Below are 20188 nucleotides of genomic sequence, written 5' to 3' on the forward strand. Positions count from 1 at the left end.
GACTAATCTAACTTTGCATTGCATTTTCCTTTTCAACACTATTAGAGTACTTATATATATATTATTTGATAAAAATTACAATAAAATTTCTATAATTTAATTGACTATTAAATTTAAAAACTCGATTTGAATTTGATTATTTCGGAGTAAGTCCCTGAATTACTAAAAGAAGAGCAAACAAGTTTTCACCTACTGACTTGCCTTTTCATATGGCTAAATCAAAAACTGCCCTAAATTATTAAGCAAGTTTTGGACTGCCATAAGGTATGCCTTAGTTTTGTGGGGGGAAATTAGGGAAGTTTGTGATCATGAATTTTAGCTGGCAAAACATCCCCATTAGAGTTTAAGCTTTAATGGCGTTCATGGGAAGAAAAACTTCTATTTATACAAATTTCATTTATTGCATTCATACAATGCTTATCCATTCTGATATTGAAAACAATGATGGGTATTAATATTTCAACTAAATTTGTTCATAACTCCAGTATGAGTTTAGTTTTAGATACAATTTAATAATTTTGAATTGATTTCATCCAGTCGAATTTATATTTAATAACAAATATTTATTTATTTTTTTAAAAGAAATTTTATTTAAATTTAAATGTTAAATGTATAATATTAATATAATTTGTTTTTCTAATTCGTGTCTATTTTTTCATAGTTCAAATTTTGATTAAAAAATAATTTTTTGTGTGTGTTAGAACAATTTAAATTGAATTATTATTATTATTATTATTATTATTTGTTCAAAAAGAACATTTTTCATTTACTCAAGATACATGTTCTCTTATCTGGTAAGAATTATTGAGTACCAACCTGACCATAAAGATTTTTTATCTCACTTGAAGATAATATTCCATCAATCTTAAATTATGTCTAAATTATAGAAATGTTGAATTAGGTGTTTTCCATATTATAAAAACGACAAATGTTTTGTAGGATAAGAATGTCCATTGAATAGCTTTCTATAATAAAAAAATATTATTCTTTTTAAAAAATTTGAATTTGAGTAGTTACATTTACGTAATGTATGTCTAAATCTTATATATAACAAATGGTTGTCCCTTTTTCCCATATATATGGGGTAAGGGGTGGGTAAGATAGTAGGCTACCCCCAACACCAGGTTGAGAGCAGCTTCCGTAAGCGACCTCCGAATTATGAAATGCCCTTCGTGAGACTCGATCCCACGACCTCAAGGTTAAGAACCTTGTGCTTTACTAACTGAGCTGGATGGTCATTTCATCTTATATATAACAAAATCTCTAAATATATACAATTTTATAATTACCCCATAGTATTAAAAAAATGTCAAATGAAAATTTCAATTAAAAAATAAAACTTTTACCTTTTAAGTTTTCCCCTTATGAGATTGATTACGTTAACATTTAGTCAAGTAGTTGTCACTCATATTTCATCATAACTTTTGATGTACTCTCTTTTATTTTTATTTTTACTTTTTTCATCTTTTTGATTTTGTTTACATATTTAGAATTTTGTTATTTTAGTAAGTCTTCTTTTTTCTAATGAAAATCATGTCTTTTTTTATGATTTAGTAGTACATTTTTCTTGTTTTAAGATTGAATTTGACATCATTTCTTCGAAACATTTATTTGGTTAGTTTGTTGATATACCAACTACAGTTGATATGGATCATTTAGTTGGCTATCTCATATGAATAGGTGCTCACAATCACCTCAAATAGATCTTGCTTAAGTTATGATAAAAATGGTTGTCTACATGGCGTCATTGTTACATTTTTTATGTTAGTGTTGATAATTTTATCTTATACCGTTGATAGGGGTGTACAAATCCAATTACCCGGATTTTCAGATACCCGATTACCGGGTACCCGTAACATCTGGGTTGGTGATTTCTCCGCCCGTGTCCCGACCCAGATGTTGCGGGTACCCAATTTTTTTTCTTTTTTTTTCATTTTTAAATTATTAATTTTAAAAAATATATACACAAATTTAAATGTTCGAAACTTTGAATGACATACTTCAACATCTGAACATAAAATTTAAAAGTTCGAAATACAAAATATAATAATTCATAATATAAATAATTCATTATATTATATATATATATATATAAATAAATAAAAACTAACCGGGTACCGGGAAAAACACAATTTTGTGACCTGGGCCCAACCCAGTCGGGTAATTTTTTTAGAAAATTACCCGGTTTTTTAAGTTCGTGTCGACGGGTCGGGTATTTTTGTACACCCCTAACTGTTGATAATGATGTTTATTTGTATCTTTTAATTATTTTAGTTTTTTAAATCATTTTCTTAAATGATCGTGTTGTTATTGTTTAGTGGTTAGCCTATATATTTGTACGATTTTAGAAAAATTATTAGTTAATAGGATTATTTTACTTTAATTTTTATAGGTTTTTTAAGATTATAATTTATTTATTATATAAAATTAATTGTTCTTATTAATTATAAATTAATAAAATTAATTTTTTTTTATAAAATTGAAAGAGTAATAAAATGTCATCAATTGTTACTTAACCTAAATGTTAGTATTGCATAATTTTCAATAAATCATACTTTTTTATAAAATAAAATTATTAAAACAAATGTTAATTTGACGTTTTTCTAATACATATCGTGCTAATAGATAAATTCTATATGAGTTAATTGCATTATATGTCTTCAAATTATAACTCTCATTTTAAATTTATCTTTAAACTTTTAAATATTTTAATTTCATCCCTAAACTATGACTCTCATTTTGAATTAGTCCTTACACTTTTAAATATTCTAATTTCATACCTGAACTATGACTTTCTTTCTAAATTGGTCACCAAACTTTTGAATCTTCAGGTTTCATTCCCAAATCCATCCAAATATATAATTAGCTTCAACCATAGTTTAACCTAAGTTTTATTTTTTTTTTCAAACATATAATAATATAACTTGACTAACGATTTTATTAACAAGAGATGTGATTAGTATATACGTATAGTTTGGGATAAAATTGGAATGTTCAAAAAGTTTGGGATCAATTTAGAATGGCCATAGTTTGGGGATGAAATTGAAATGTTCAAAAGTTTGAGAATTAATTTATAATGATAGTAATAGTTTAGGGATCAATTTGAAACATTTAAAAGTTTAGGGACCAATTTAAAATTAAAGTCATACTTTGAGAACATGTGATGTAATTAACTCATTCTATATATACATTTGAAACAACATTATACATATACGGTTAATTAATGATGCATAAAATTATACCTATAGCCTTAATACAAACACTTTTTTGTGTGATTTTTGAAGTGTTGGACCAATAATTGGATATTATTAATCCTTATTTTAAAGTAAAATTGTATAATTGTATTACAATTATCGTATTTGTCCTTAACTGAGGAGAGGGGTATTTAAATAAAAATAATAAAAATGTAAAAGAGTAATTTTTACCTTTACAGTAGACTCAATTTATCTTTTTTTCGCTCATATCATATTTTTGCATCAATTTAACCCTCGAAGTTATTCAATTGCATCATTCTATATCATACCCTAACTTAAAATCCTAAATTGAGGGTTTTAAGTCAGGGTTTAAGATTTAGGTTTTAGGGTTATTAATTTAGGATTTTTAAGTTAGAAGTAGGATATAGAATGATGTAATTAAACAATTTCAAAGGTTAAATTGATGTAAAAATACGATATGAATAAAATTGATAAATTATATCTACTACAAAGATAAAAATAAATGTGAACGTTAAGCCTAAAAAAAATTATCAAAAGACCAACATCCTCCTTGTATGTCACGTTCTTCAAAATCTCACGAGCATCCGCTCACCGCCATTTTTTAACCATATAGAATAAGAAAATAATACTATTCTTTAAAAACATAAACGTATAAATCAACTTCAAAAAATTTTGAATTAAAATATGCATTTCTCACTCATAGTATTAATATTATTTTTTCCATAAATTTGTTTTTTTTAGTTTAATTATATTATCTTTGAATAAATTTATTGTAAATTGAAGGTGTTTGACCAAATGTAACAAAATTTATGTCCCCAAACATTGTATATATTAAACGCTAAATCAAAGCAAGCAAATCAATATAATCTTTTTTCTATTGTCGTCAATATTTCGATTTATACGTCAATCATATTAATCTTGATTAAGTGCTACATAGGTGTATTATGAGAGAGATCCTCTTAATTCAATTTGTTTCATTCACAACATCAGGATTAGAATCCTTAATCGTACTTAAAGAATATAGTATCTCATCACATTAAATCAACTTAATTTTTTTGTTTCAGATTTGCCGTTCGAACTTATAAGATACAAAATGATTTTTTGGACAATTCTACTATATACATAATATATACATGCTTACAAAGGAAAATGCACATTATGACTTTAGGGTATTCATATAACTTCACTTAATTTTTTATGCTTCACTGCTTACAAAAACAGATTATGACTTTATGCTTACAAAATATATATGTAATGTGCATTATGACTTTATAAGCATAAAGATAATATCATATAACTTCACTGCTTCATAAAGAAAATAGAAATGCTAACCTTCTCTTTAATTTTATTTTACCCTCGGGAAAGTAATAAAATTTTAAGGGATAAAAACAGATTATCAATTTAAAAATATAAAAAATATCTAATTTAAAATTTTCAAATGACGGTTACTTCACTCATCTCTTTTGATCTATTCTTGTCTATGGTAATTATGGCGGAAATATCTAAAATATATCTGATTTAAAATTTTCAAATAACTTTACTTCCTCTTTTATGCACATTATGACTTTAGGGTATTTATGATGGAAATTTAAATCGAGAAAGACACAACATCAGTCGCACTTTTCATCTGTTTCTCAGTTTAAAATTTGAACTTTCGAAAAATACTAACTGATAAATGCATTTTATTTTTTTTAATTCAGAAAAATGTGTTACATTAATCAAATATTTAGTTAATTAATAATATTTAATCTTATTGACCGAACGTGTCATATAGAATAAAAAAATATTTTTTGAGTCACACTTTTAAACATACAAATCACAATTCATTCTAAGTGATGACAATATATTTCACTCACTGTATTTTAAATCTTTTCAATTTCCTCATTGAACTTGATTCATTAGGTTTTTGGTCACTTAGCCTTTTTCTTACTAACATAGTTATAAACGAACTGTTATATAGATGCAAAACGATGTCATTTTGGTGAATTTTTTTAATAGTGTCGTTTTAACGCCGTTAATTATTTAAAGGCCGAGTAACAGAAAAACTCAATGTATTAAGTTTAGTGAGAAAATTAAACTTTTAAAATTTAACGAATAAATAGGAGAGAAAGTAAAGTTCACTGATAAAATTTATAATTTACCCAAACTTTAAAGGGCCGGAGATACTGGGGAAAACCCAAACTGGAAAAGGAAAAGTCTTTTGTATTTCATTCTTTTCATTTCATTTTTGGTAATTTTTATTTCTGATTTTCTTTTTGGTTCAATAATTTTCTGTTAATTAATTAATTTAATCAAACAATGAAAATGGCACATTGCCAATCATCCTTTCCCCTGTATAGGAAACACCATCATTGCTCCCAACAATCTTTTTCGACCTTAGAAATCTAAGATATTCTCTCCCTTCCATTTTGCCTTTTCCTTTCAATTTCTTCTTCATCATCATCATGAATTCATCATCTCCAGTTATATAAACCCTTTTCTTCTCTACAAACCCCATTTTTCCAATGGATCCATCTTCAACAAGCTCCGTCAATGGATTCTACACTTTCCTCACCCGTGGCTTAGATGATCTCGAACGAGTTTATCTCTCTAATAACTTCATGTCAATCCAATTCCTTCAAAGGGTCCTTTCCCTTCTCAGATCTTTCCATTCCCAGCTACTTATACTTGTTCAAAAACTTCATCTCCCCGCTGGTGATAAGTGGCTTGATGAATTCATGGATGAAAGTTCCAAGCTTTGGGAAGCTTGTCATGTTCTTAAAACAGGGCTTTCCAGGATGGAAACTTATTACTCTTCTGGTTTCAACATAATTTCTTCTCTTGATCATAGACATCTTAATCCCCAGCTTTCCATACAGGTAACTAGTTGGAATTATTAAAGCTTATTCCCCTTTTTGTTTATAATTTCATTGAAGTTCATGGTCTGGAAACAGGTTATCAGGGCGATTTCGAGGTGCAGGAGAGAAGCTATGGGACTGGAGGAAGAAAACAGGGCGTTCATGGAAACGAGAATCCAACCACTCTCGTTGAAGTTGGAGGAGAAAGTTTCGATGGAATCGAAGCTGAATGGGTTCAATGGTTTCAGAGGAGTTCTATACGCAATGAGGAATGTGAGCTCATTGCTTCTGATGATGTTGCTCTACGGGTTGGTCCATTGTTGGCAAGAGTCGAGCTTTTCAAGAGGCGGAAGCGAAGGGCGTTTGTTTTTCGGATCGAGTTTGATGATATCGACGGCGAGGTTTCAGCAGAGGGTGGCGGGTGAGATAAACCAGATGAAGGGGAAAGGTGGTAGGATATTGATGTATGAGTATAGAAGATCAAAGATGGCAATGGAGGAGGTGAGAGGGGAACTGGAGAGGAGAATTGGTGATGGCCAAGTGGTGGTGGAGTGGGAAACAGAGGTGGGGTTGAGGGAGAAAGTTGAGAACTTGAAAGGGTGTTTTGGGGTATTGAGATCTGGGGTTGACAATATTGTAGCCCAACTTGATGATTTCTTTGATGAGATCGTTGAAGGGAGGAAGACGCTTTTGGACTTTTGCAGTAACAGATAGATGGGGTATATATATATATATATATATATATATATTAAATTAAAATTCATATGTCGAAGGAATTAGTTGTTGGCTGGGGGTGTATTTTTTTAAAAAAAATTACTTTCATGCATTTATTGTTTTACCATGCATATAACATATATATGATATATGCAAAGGGACCAAAACAGAGTAATTTGGGCTTCAAAAATCAGTTTAAGACCAAAATGAACTATAGGAGTAATTTTTCATGCAGAGCTTCCTATGATGTTGTTTTTGCATACCCTACGTTCTAACTTGTAAAATATGAATCCCTTACCAGTTGACCGAGTTGGCATGGTTGTATTGGATTAAGAGTAAAAGGTTGCTTTTGGTAATTGAATTATAAGAGAACATATTCTTTATGTATTTTATATTAGGAAAAGGAATGTAGGAGAATGGTAAGAGTAGTAGTTAAAGTAAATGACAAAATGGTATGTTGTAGTGGTAAAAGGTACAGTTAGGTTAGCTTAGGCTATGATATGGTAGGGGATTGTCAGATTCCTCCATAGCTGGAACAGGTTTTGATGTTTAGGGAAGCTTTATGATGTCTGATTCTTGAAAGCAATGCCCAGTTGCCACTTCCTTTTAATGATGAAAAAGCTTGTGACAAAAACATCCGTCCCCTTCTCATCCTCTTCCTTTTTGTTTTAGTTTTTATTCTGTTGCCAATTTGTTTGTTTCTGGGGAAATTTTAAAACTGAAAAAATGGGCCACTTTCTCTCTCAACACGCATGTTCAACTGAATCTCATGCTTTTTGTCCCTTCCAAGGGTGTTTTCCTTGATCAAAACTGCTAACACGCGCACAAAACAACAACCAGATTCAAGGCATAAAATAATATTTGATCAATACATGGCAGACATAAAATAAAACCAAAACAAAATCGTTCTTTTTATCTTATGTTAAACTGAGTTCACAATCACGCCGAGCCACCCACCCAAATCATGTCTTCTTCATTATTTCTACTTTCCCTTTATAACTATAGCTTTTCAGCCTTTGTTTCCTCTTCACTATAATTAGACATTAACACAAATAATTTAAGAAGAAAAAAACATATGATTCTTCTTATAACAGCAGCAACTATTTTGCAAATAACACAGATTTTAGTATTTTAAATAATACATCTGTCACTGAACACCTGTTTAACACTTTTTTAAACACTACAAATACCAAATGTGGAGACAAGTCTGACTGAACTTCATGCTGCATATAAATATTATTACAATATTTTAAAAGAGATGTCTCTTTAATAACTTTTTACAGAATGTTAATGTTTCTTTTTCTTTTTTGTAAGCATATGCAGAACTGTTTGACCTGGTTTATTTATTTTACACACATGTTCAATGGGGAAAAACATGGATGTGTAAAAATAAATTTTGATTACCGATAAAAGGTGAGGAAACACCATCTTATAAATCTTCAAGAATCAAATCCAGGCATTGCAAACTGGGCGGAAAATGCCTCAACACGAATCCGGAGATCGATGACATCTTTATTATTGTGAAGGCCCTTGAGAAACTCTTTCTGAAATTTTCCATGATCCCTCTGCACGGAACTCGTGATTTCAGCTGCTGTGTAGAGGAAGTCGGCGATTGTCTCGAAATCAGACTCTAAACAACCTCTTGATGTCATAGCAGGTGTACCTGAGAGAAATAGGAAATTAAGCGTTTCGGTGACAATAAAATAAAAGAATATAGTCAGTGGACCACTATAAATGAACTAAATTCATGGGGCTAAATAAAAGAATAAAACATTTATATTTAATACGTAGGCATCAACACAAAGTCATGATCATACGAGTCTAAAAGATGTCAGTCCCCAATAAAAACATTCTAGTTAGCAAGACAATAAGCAGGAGCCATAAACAGAATATCTGTTCTCTTAAGTTTTAACACCTATGAGTATTCAAACCACCTCCGTAGTTAAGATATCACTCTAACTTATGAATTAGTCAATTCTAAATATGTTATTAGGGTGTATAGAACATGTTAGTGAATTTGAAAGAACTGGTTAATGACAGTCCAGCACATGGTTCATTTCACTGATATCATGTCAAAAAAATGCAGACAGACCACAAAAATGTGCTTTACCTATAACAGGAAATGAGGCAGAATGTATTGAGACCTATGAAGCTGTCAAAAAGAAATAGAAATTTCTTCAATACAAAACAAGATCACTGCTTACCAATTCTCACTCCTCCAGGAGAAATAGCACCATTGTCACCAAATATAGCAGTTTTATTCAAAGTGATGTGGCACATCTCACAAACTTTCTCATAGCATTTGCCTGGGAAACAAAATACAGAAGTTATTTATAGAAAGAGTGTAAGCATGCAAGTGTAAATGTGCAGCGAAGTGCATTATGCCTTTGAAAATTGAACATATAGGTTTATTATAATAATAATAATAATAATAAATTATAAAAATTAATCAAATAGGTTAAAGTGTATGGGCTGGTGAGACGTAGCAGAAGAACTAGCAAATATGGTCAACAAGCAATTGGCTCATTTTTCTATTTCTCTTGTCATTCTCATGAAAGCCGACAGTCTGTAAACTGAAGTATCGCCTCCTATTTTCACTAGTCAGATTCTTTAATCATAGTTAGTTATTGGCTTTCTTGATTTCCCCCCCCCCAAAAAGAATTAACTTACTATGCTCTTCAAATGGAGAACACTGACACACATTTTGTTATAAGATTTCCCCTTCTAAAACATAGCCATGAATAATGGAAAAAAAGAAGCCTAGAATAATAATGGTAATGAACTACAGTTAGGTCTTTCCAAGGGGTTTTTGATAAATTTCAGAATCGATGTCACATTTTGCATCAAGGGAAGGAGCCAGCCTAGTGAAAAGGGGGGAAAATAAGGTTAAGAAAGCCATTAAGAAGACTTGGATCACAATTTAGTCTCAAAGTGAAAATAAGCAATTTTAATATAATCAAATGAAATTACATGAAGGAATTACTTAATTCCAGCAAAAAAGAAAATTTAATATGTTAGCATATATTTGCTCCGCATGTTTGTGATATTGAGCAGACAAGATAGGAGAACCTGTTAAGCCCAGTGTAGTGAGATCCCACAGCAACAAGTGGTTATCAGTGCCCCCAGTAACCAACTTGCATTTTTTCCTCAGCAGAGCAGATGCCAAAGCCTGAGCATTTTTCTTCACCTGTTGCATATACGCTTTGAACTCTGGTGTAGCCACTTGCTTCAATGCTATTGCAAGAGCAGCAATGTGATTATTATGAGGTCCCCCTTGTAATGATGCATAAACAGCAAAATTTATCTTTTCCTCAAAATCAAGTGGGTCAGTACAATAACCATTACTGAGACACATGCCTTGTTTTCTTGATTTTGAACCCTTCCTATAAAAGATTATACCTCCCCTTGGGCCCCGTAGACTTTTGTGAGTTGTTGAAGTAACAATATCACAGAAGTCAAATGGACTGGCACATTCCTGTAATGGACAGGGGTGAACATGCTGGTAAGGAAAGCAAAACACAAAATTGCCTAGCATGAAAAAGCAAATGCTGAAAGATTCATCAACATGAAGAGCCATTATATGTCAAAGCTATTACATTATTTCAAGGATTAAGGAATATGGAATATATTTTAATTTTTTTCAGAGGTATGGCGGAACAGTTCGACCAGTACCTTGGCACACAATTCTAGCAGTTCAAGCATGAAACTACACAATTCTTCCTGTTATTTTGTACACAAATAACCCTGCCAAACTAGATTTAGGAACATCGAAAAGGAAATACACCTTGTAGAAAATCAACAGCCTATTACCTTGAATTTCACAAGTATCAGGGATCAGCTAGCAACAGCCAAGTATTCAAACGAGCAGTGCTCCCCTGAATGTATTCAGGGTAAGGCGGGGCAACTTGACACTATATCAAATTCATATTCTTTTCCATTACAATAAGAGTCAAAATATTAATTCTATCATTACCAGTCTTCCAAAAATCTCTTTTTTTCAGAAATAACTAGACTCATCCAACCAAAAGAGAAGAAAAAAAGGACAGAAACATCCATTTTCATGACTAAGAAGAAAGAAGGATGAGGTCAATCTACATTTACATAAACTCAATGCATATGTGTTTTACATATTAACAATTCTAATCAACTCAAAGTTGTTCAGGAAACGTAAAATATGAAAAAAATTAGAAGATCTATTATTATGGCTTCTAGTCAGACAGTTCATGATAATATATGATAAATCAGTCTTATCTCACACAACCTTTCAGATAGGTTTAACTTGGGATCAACTTCAATAAGTTACAAATGTTATTTAAGCAGACAAGTTCAAAGGCTGACATGATTTGTTCTTGCCAAGCCAAAAGCTTAAGCTAGATCTCAAAAGGGTAAGTTAATCTTTTCCCTTTTTCCCCCTTTCCATTCTTTATTAAATGTAAATGCAAGCATTCGTGTTTATGTTGAGTTAAGCTGCATAGGATTGAATGTTGTGGTGGCTTAATTGCAAGCATATTTGGTAGACAAACAGTAACATCACTAATCACGAAATTAGTTACCAACAGCAATGCTACCTGTAAGTTAATCTAAGTGATATTGAAGCAATTAACACTTTTTATAAGTAATTTAACTTGAGCCTATTACTATCCATAGGAACAAGAAACCTCACCTAAGGGAAAAACCTTTATATTAGAATCAAAACATCGAACCAATAACTAATTTAAATGAGACAATGTTCAAACCTTAGCTGCCACAAGACCACTAATATGAGCCATATCACACATCAACACGGCTCCACATCTATCAGCAATTTGCCTGAACCTTGCATAATCCCACTCCCTAGGATACGAACTGCCACCACAAATAAGAATCTTGGGCCGATAATCAAGCGCCTTTTCTTCAAGCTTATTATAATCAATGAACCCTGTTTGAAGATTCACCTTGTAAGGAAAACTATCAAAAAATATCGAAGCAGCAGATACTTTCTTCCCACTCGGCATATAACATCCATGGCTCATATGCCCTCCAGATGGCGAATCCAACCCCATGATTCGATCACCAGGCAATAAAAGTCCAGTATAAACAGCAAAATTCGCCGAAGTACATGAATAAGGCTGCACATTGACACCCCATTTCTCGGAATCAAGATTAAAAGCTGCCAATGCACGTTCTTGACATAAGGTTTCGATTTGATCAATATAATGATTGCCCGTATAGTACCTCGCTCCAGGCATTCCTTCAGAGTACTTGTTTGTTAAATGGCTTCCCAAAGCTTCCAGCACAGATCGGCATACAAAGTTCTCTGAAGCAATAAGCTCAATTCCTAAGTATTGCCTTTGCCTTTCCTTGTTCATGATTTCACTCAATTCAGGGTCCGCCTCTTCTAACCGTTGATTCCCCCATGACCTGACGGCCGCTCGTCTTTGGTCCAGGCTGGGATCGGGGGCAAACCGTTTACAAAGACTTAGACCAGGTATAGGATCCCTTTGTCTTTTCACACACATGGACCGCCCCCAAATCCTAATTTCTTCGTCATCTTCGATCCGATTTTTGCGGTCGCCGTTCTCTAACCGACGGACACCGTCGTATTTTTCATCGAACAACTGTAACGGAACAGGGGAGACAGAGCAGCGAAAGCCGGTTTCCATTTGAAGCGAAATCGAGTCGTCCGTAACGGAGGATTTAGTAAAACTCGAAGAGAGACCCGATTTAGTTTGAAACAAATCCATTGAGAATCCCAAAAAAAGGGAAAATTTTTGAAGTGTTTGGGGGAACTTTCTTCCCGAAGAGCTTAAAGCCCTAATAACTATATGTAAAAGCAATCAAATCAAAAATAACGAAGCTTTGGCCGATTCGATTTGGAAGCAAAAACAGAGTTTCCATAGAATCTCTCTCTCTCTCTCACTATATATATATATATACAAACACCTAAACTTATATACTTGAAAATGGAAATATGTCGTGGACAGGTAAGGAAGGGGATAATTAAACTATAAAGGGATAAACCAACTTTTACTCCCTAAACTTAATATATATCATCAAATAAGTCCTTAAACCTTTTTGCATGAACTTGAATTTTTGGTATTTTAATGGTGTATGGTATCATAGGAAAAACTAAAAAAGAAAAGTGGCCAAATACGTTACGTATACTAATGTGGACTAAAAGAATTAAGAGATTAAAATGAAAAAAAATCTAAATTTGGGAATAAAAATTAGTTTTCCCATAAAATTTAAAAAGGGCGGGTTTTATCGGTAGGGAGTATTTGTTGAAGAAGACGTGGCGGAATGAAGGTAGATGAGAATGTGATAGTGGGATGATTTGTTGACCGGGAATAGAAGGTAAGATCTACGGGTTGTACCTGTAATATTGTAGGTCGACAAAATGGGATCCACGTGCCGTACTCAGAGTGGCCACTTTAGTTTATTAAATTTTTGATGAAAGAATGACGTATATGTTCATTCAAGGTTGTTTTTGTTCGGATGATAAAATTTAGGGTAAAGTATATGTTTAGTACCTAAACTATTACTTTTGTTTTGGTACCTAAACTTTATTTTTTTTAAATCATTCTTAACGTTTAGTTCACGTTTTAATTTGGTATCCTATTGTTAAAAAATTTACAAAATTGTTGATGTGGAACTTTTAATTTTTTCAATGATAATGTGACATTATTTTATGCTGACAGATCAACATCATCATTAAGTTTTTAATAGCAGTGTACAAAATTGAAACCTAAACTAAATATTAAGTATGATTTTGAAAAGAATTAAAGTTTAATTGCCAAAATAGAGTAAAAGTAATAGTTTAGGTACTTAAACTTAAATTCTATTAAAATATAAATTTAAATTTACAATTAAACTAAATAACGATGTTATCAGCAATCATTCTAGGTAAATTAGTTAATAATTTAAATTTAATTTTATTAAATACAAATATTATCTTTAAAATATAATATTTAATTATTTTTAAAATATTATATAGAAATAAAAATATTATTAATATAATAAATTTAATTTATAATTTAACATAAATAGTTTAATATTTTCTAACTAAATTAATATTTGATTACTTTGTGCTATCAAATTCAGTAAAAGAAATTTAATTATTAGTATAAATAATAAAAGATATAAAATCATAGGGTTGCCTTAATTTTAAATTTAATTTTTTTTAAATTGTCTCACATTTTAGTAACCATTTCAAATAACTTGTTTGTAACATCCCAAATCAGAGTTGGTGACTAAAAAGTAATTTTTGGAAACTTTGTGTTCAATTTTGAAACAAGTTAAAAGTTCAAGGACTTAAATAGAAAATTTCAGTGTTATATTAAATGGTAATTGTGGAAATTTTGAAGGGTATAATAGCAATTTCGTAAGAAAGATTTTTATTTCTCCTTTATATATGAGATGGCATGTGGAAAGGGAGGGAAGAAAATAGAAAAGTCTGGAGACTTTTGTAACATCCTCAATACCGGGTTAGTGACCAAATTAAAATATTTCAGAATTTGTTAGTCAAAGTAAAATAGTTGAATAGTTCAATGATGTATTTGAGAATATTTCTGAAAAGTTATTAGTAATTATCAAAGGAATTAAAGGGCAAAATGGTCATTTGACCATTTAAGGAATTAAAAATGTGATAGTAGGGATATATATTTACACGTGGGGGTGAAGGAAACCAAAAACAAGGTTTCCAGAATTCAGTTCTTCTCATTTCTTCTTTGTGCGTGAAGCTCCAGGTCAAAGGTGAGTTTTCTGGTTAATCAATTATTTTTTGATTTTATGAGTGAGTTTTGATCATTAGATGATAACTAAGCTTAAAGAGAGCTTAAGTTATCTTAAAATCAAAAGATGAAGGAGTTATAACAGATTAAAGAAAATGGGTTTTAAGTGAAACTTTGAATAAGAAGGTTTAAATGAATTTGGAGGATGAATTTGACTTGTCATCTATAAGAATAAGAAGTTAGAAGTGTTAGAATTAAGTTTGGATAACATGGAAAATTTAGTATGATTATTGATTTCTATATGGAAAATAGAATTTTTGAGGTTTAAGATGAAATAAATGAATATAATTAGTTTAAGTATGTATATTTTAGTTAAGAATAGAAAATGGAATGAAACATGAAGAATTTAAGTTGATATAGTGAATTTTTGTGTATGAACAGTGATTTTCTGAGTTTGAACGAAATTTCCAGATTGTGCAGGGGGTACAAATTCCCCCCAAATGAAAAAAATGGAATTTGGTTCATTAAACCGGTTTAAGTTATTAACATCAAGTGTAAGGTTTAGGCTTCTGATAATTGTTTTGAAATGTTATATTTATGTAGATATTGAGCCTAAACAAGTTCCAGAATAATCAAATGATTAGGATCGAATCAAAGCAAGGCTAAAGTGAGTGCAATTTATTTTGTACTTAGGTTCTTGAACAAACATTGACTTGCGATGAGCCAATGATGAAGTTACTATGGTAAGAGGTAACTTTTAAAATGTTATGTGATTATTATGTGTGTATTAGTATATATAAATGGATATATATATATATATATTCTTATACTTTACATGATTTACATGTTTACGTGAAAATGCACTAGAGATATATGTGATGCATTGGAAACATATGAGAACAAGAGATGACATGATTTGTATGATGTATGAATTCATGAGTAAAGGCATATGTGAATATAATTGTATGCATTATATGTCATGTGAACATAATAGGATAGAGCATGAATTATATGATATGAGAATTGATATGAAATACGTGAAGGGAAACTATATGATTACAGGCATATGTGATACGAGCTATGTGACACATGAATATGAATTCATATGAAAAGTGACATGAAGTACATGAAATGAAACTATGTGATTATATGCACATGTGATATGTGATCATAAGAGCAATGATATGAATACATGAATATATGAAGCAAAAGAAAAATGCCCATGTTATATGATATGAGAGCTATAGGTATAGTTGGCATGCCAAGAGTCGAGGGTTTCATAGGTCCTTCGGGACAATACAGTGGTCCTTCGGGACAAATTTCATATGCCACTCAGTGGGACTTATACGAGTTGTGGTGACAGCATTAGTGCACAACCTCAATGTACTAACATACCTTCCGTTATCACCAGTGTACCATGGGCTAATAAAGAAATAATATCAAATACAATATATATATGATGTATATGTTTGTTTTTATGATACGAAATGCAATATATGAATTATACGATATTATATATGTTTTGTTATGAAATGATATATGTATTCCATGATGTATATGGAAAGGTTCAACATATGCTTATATGATTAAAAAGGAATTAGTAATAATAAGATGATTACTGATAGATGTATATGTGTGCATTGGTTATACAATGAGAGATATGTTTTATATGATATGATAGTATTTGCAGATGTATGATTTTGTTTATATGAATGGTATATGGTTATACTATATGTTTTATATGACTCACTAAGTCATCGACTTAGCGTGTGATTGTTTCACACGTAGGTTTGGAAAGCGAAAAGAGAAGCAAAGAGGAACAAGACATTTCAGTTCTCCTTACTGAAGATCAGATCAGAAATGTAGATAAAATTTACATGTATTTTGTTATAAAGAATTATGTTGGCATGTAATAAATAAAGGATTTGTATTGGATACACTTTGATCGAGTTTTGAAATGTTTTAAACGTATATATATGTAAATGGTAAAGGTATAGAGATGAACGTTTTTAATTTTATGAATTTATATGTATTTTACGAAAGTTACTGTAGCAGGGTATCGATTCCCAGTAGCAGGGGAATCGGTTCCCCTTTTTGAATCTGAAAATTTTTAATATTCGGGTACTGTAGCATGTACTGTTCATTAATGTTCATATGGTACTGTTCATACGTATTTTACTGTTTATAAATACGTTTTTGATTGGAAATTTTATACGAAACACAATTTAATAGAATATTATGGTATTTTTCTAAAATGGGTTCAAATGTTTTGATATTTTGTATGAAAAAAGTTTTGAAAAGTAAATGTGACATCTCAGACTCGTATTCGGTTCGGATACGGGTTAGGGTGTTACAAATTTGGTTCAACCTTCTTCTTCTTTTCTTCCCGTAAGCTCTATAACAAAGGTAAGTTTAATTTCAACTGGTTAATTCTTGAGTTTTAAGCTTAGTTTTGATTCTTGGGGTGATAAGAAAGATTATTTAGAGATTAAAGCATGTTGAAACTTCAAAATGGATGAGTTACGGAGGATTAAATATGAAGAGTTTTTAAGTGAATTATTGAAATAGAGGGAGTTAGTATATTTTGAAGTTGAATTTGACTTGTCAATGATTGAATTAAGAGATATGAGGTGTTAGAAGTGGATTTAGAACATGTTAAAAATTTGAGTTTAATTTTTGAATCTCAGGAGTGGATAGGATTTTAAGGTTTAAGATGTGATATATGGGTATTAATTGGTTTAAGTAAGAGTAGGTAAGTTAAGGATATGAAATGGGTAGAATTATGGCACAATTGAGCTATGTTGAGTGATTTTCGTGCAAAAAATATTGGAATTATGGGCTAGTGCATCGATACACATTCAACCTATACCGATGCATCAAGGGTAAATTTCCAGAAATTGTTCAGTATGCATCCCTTAAAAATGGAAACATCAAATGCAATTAGTGCATCGATGCACATGTTAAGGGATGCATCGATACACTGTAGAGTGTACCGATGCACTTCAAGGGGAAATAGAATTAGACCTTTCTTTTGGTCTACAAAATGATAGATTATAATACAAATAGAATATAAAGAATTAGTACACAAAGATATGATATAGAATATGTAGCAAGAGTCTATGAGTTATATGATAAATAGAAGTAAATGGAAATAAGAAATAAGATAGATGACTATAGTATATATATTATATGACTAAGAATTATGAAAAAGGGAATGAGTTAAATGATAATAAATGAATGTGTTATAAGCTGAGTAAGGTAAAATAAATGATTATATGAACATGAAACAATACACAATACTATATGATACGATGATATAATTGTATGTACATATTTGTTACATGAATGTGCATATGAGGTTTTATGATTTGATTGCATAAAGTATGCATTAATTGTTAAGAGTTATAGTTACCTTATACGTTTTATATGCCTCACTAAGTCATCGACTTAGCGTGTGAGTGTTTCACACGTAGGTTTCTGGAAGCAAATAGAGAAGCGAAGCAGCGATAGTCAAGGCAAGATAGTTCAGTCTCTCCTTTCCTATGATTAGATCAGAAAAAAGAGTTTAGAATTATTTGTATTTGGTTATTGGTGTAATTAATGTTTTGAATTATATACGCTCTGATCAGTTTTGAAGATACTTTTATTTTAATGATATGAATTAAGAACTTATATTGAATAAAAGTGGAAATTTTCATATTAGTATACAAATATAAGTTTTGAAAAGTCAATGTGACACCTCGGTCTCGGATCTAGGTCGGATACGAGTTGGGGGTGTTACATTGTTTGTAACATCCCAAACTACGGGTTAGTGACTAAATTGTAAATTTTTAGAAATTGGGGATAAAAGTATAATAGTTGAATAATTCAATGATTTATGTGGAGATATTTCCTAAAAATTGTTAGTAAATATTAAAGAGTCAAAGGGAAAATGAGTCATTTAACAAGGAAAATAATTAAATAATAATTAATGGGTATTATAATACCCATGTGGAGCATGATTGAAGAGATAAGTCTCCAGACAATTCTCTTCTCCAACGTGCCCAAGCTAGAGCATATGTGAGTTTTCTATTTTGTTGATTATTTGTTAATTTTAAGAGTGGGCTTTGATCATTAGATGATAACTAAGCTTAAGGAAAGCTTAAGTTATCTTAAAATCAAAAGATGAAGAAGTTATGAAAGATTAAAGAAAATGGGTTTTTGAGTGAATTCTTGGAAAAGAGTTGATAAGTTGAATTTGAAACTAAATTTGACTTGTCACATGTGTGAATAAGAAGTTATAAGTGTTAAATCAAAGTTTGGATAACATGGAAAATTTGGTATGATTATTAGCCTTAAGAATTTGGATGAAATATGGAAGATTATAAGATGTTGGAATGATAGGAATTTGTTAAAGTTGTTATAGATGAATTTAGTAGCATAATAAGGATTTTATACATGAAAATTTGGGTGAAGTGTTGATGATTTTCGGATGAAATAGCCTATTCTGGGCAGGTGCATCGATGTACTATGAGTATGTACCGATGCACTGAGATAATTTTTGAAGGCGCATCGATGCATTAAGGGGTGTATCGATGCATGGATATTTTGAAGCTATTTTGTGTACCGATGCACCCATAGTGCATCGGTACACCCCTTAAGGAAAAATAGAATTTTGGATCATTAAATTAGCCTAAGTTATTAATACCAAGTTATAAGGTTTAGGCTTCTGATAATTATCTTGAAAATTATAATTATGTAGATATATAGCCTAAACGAGTTACGGAACAATCAAAGAATTAGGATCGAATCAAAGCAAGGCTAAGGTGAGTGCAATTTAATTTGTATTTATGAATTGAATAAACAGTGGCTTGCGATGAGCCAATGCTGGAGTTACTATGGTAAGAAGTAACTCCTAAAATAATATTTGATTAATGATCGATGTGATGAATTGTATGATTATGGGATATGTGTTATAAGACAATGATCTAAGTGATTACATGTATGTATTATTGCATCTTGCTTGTATTTATGTTATGTGACACTAAACTACATGAACATAGGAATATGAAATAAGCTATGTGATAGGGACATAGAAAATGAAATAAATAAGTGGTAATGAGATATATGTTTACACATACGTGGTATGTGACAGAAGAAAAGGAACATGTGATTATAAGATCAATGATTACATGTACATGTGATACGTGATTGAAAAGAAAAGATATGTGTTTATAAGAGAAATGATATGAATAAGTAATGTGAACTGGTATAAATGATAATGCCCATGTTATGTGATATGAGAGCTAGGGGTATAGTTGACATGCCAAGGGTCGAGGGTTTACCTATGTTCTTTGGGACATATGGATTGTTTACCTATGTTCTTTGGGACATATGGGCTGATTACCTAGGTTCTTCGGAATCTATGGACTGGTCCTTCGGGACATTTATACGAGCTGTGGTGACAGCATAGTGGTGCACAACCTCAATGTACTCACATACTTTAAGTTCTCAAAAGTATACATGGGCTAATATATAATATTTAAAGATAATAAATAACTTGATATGATACTATGTGTGCTCTATTGTGAAATGATATGGATGCCCGATGGTGAGTATAGAAAGGTTTAGCATATGCTTACATGATAAAAAGGATTTAGTGATAGTATTATTTGTTTATGCATTGATATGAGTAGATTAATATCATATGTTTTCATGTCTCACTAAGTCTATG

General features: G+C 31.0%; 2 protein-coding genes across 3 annotated transcripts; one reads left to right on the plus strand and one right to left on the minus strand.

The window, feature by feature from the left end:
• The first annotated feature begins 5522 nt into the window (after positions 1-5522).
• Positions 5523-6875, plus strand: LOC120203101. Its single transcript, XM_039203452.1, has 2 exons — positions 5523-6073; positions 6149-6875. The coding sequence occupies exons 1-2, from the start codon at positions 5720-5722 to the stop codon at positions 6764-6766; spliced, it is 972 nt and encodes a 323-aa protein (XP_039059383.1). The 5' UTR covers positions 5523-5719; the 3' UTR covers positions 6767-6875.
• A 1194-nt stretch (positions 6876-8069) lies between these two features.
• On the minus strand, positions 8070-12662 carry LOC120203102 (serine hydroxymethyltransferase 7-like). 2 transcript variants are annotated; one of them, XM_039203454.1, is made up of 4 exons: positions 11503-12662; positions 9836-10241; positions 8971-9072; positions 8070-8429 (listed from the first exon to the last, which is right to left on the minus strand). In XM_039203454.1, the coding sequence occupies exons 1-4, from the start codon at positions 12487-12489 to the stop codon at positions 8206-8208; spliced, it is 1719 nt and encodes a 572-aa protein (XP_039059385.1). In that variant the 5' UTR covers positions 12490-12662; the 3' UTR covers positions 8070-8205. The 2 variants fall into 2 exon arrangements, with proteins under 2 accessions (XP_039059385.1, XP_039059384.1); XM_039203453.1 differs by having other exon boundaries at positions 9836-10265.
• Positions 12663-20188: the final 7526 nt, after the last annotated feature.

The sequence above is a fragment of the Hibiscus syriacus genome, unplaced genomic scaffold (assembly GCF_006381635.1).
Source record: "Hibiscus syriacus cultivar Baekdansim isolate YM2019G1 unplaced genomic scaffold, ASM638163v2 tig00009023_pilon, whole genome shotgun sequence".
Lineage (NCBI taxonomy): Eukaryota > Viridiplantae > Streptophyta > Magnoliopsida > Malvales > Malvaceae > Hibiscus > Hibiscus syriacus.

Excerpts from the sequence above, each read along its gene's own strand:
- LOC120203102 (XM_039203453.1), bottom strand. The coding sequence starts at position 12,489 with ATGGATTTGTTTCAAACTAAATCGGGTCTCTCTTCGAGTTTTACTAAA. Across the intron at positions 10,266-11,502 it reads GTGGTCTTGTGGCAGCTAAG|CATGTTCACCCCTGTCCATT; the intron begins GTTTGAACATTG and ends TTTCCTTACCAG. Across the intron at positions 8,430-8,970 it reads TCCTGGAGGAGTGAGAATTG|GTACACCTGCTATGACATCA; the intron begins GTAAGCAGTGAT and ends TATTTCTCTCAG.
- LOC120203101 (XM_039203452.1), top strand. The coding sequence starts at position 5,720 with ATGGATCCATCTTCAACAAGCTCCGTCAATGGATTCTACACTTTCCTC. Across the intron at positions 6,074-6,148 it reads ATCCCCAGCTTTCCATACAG|GTTATCAGGGCGATTTCGAG; the intron begins GTAACTAGTTGG and ends GTCTGGAAACAG.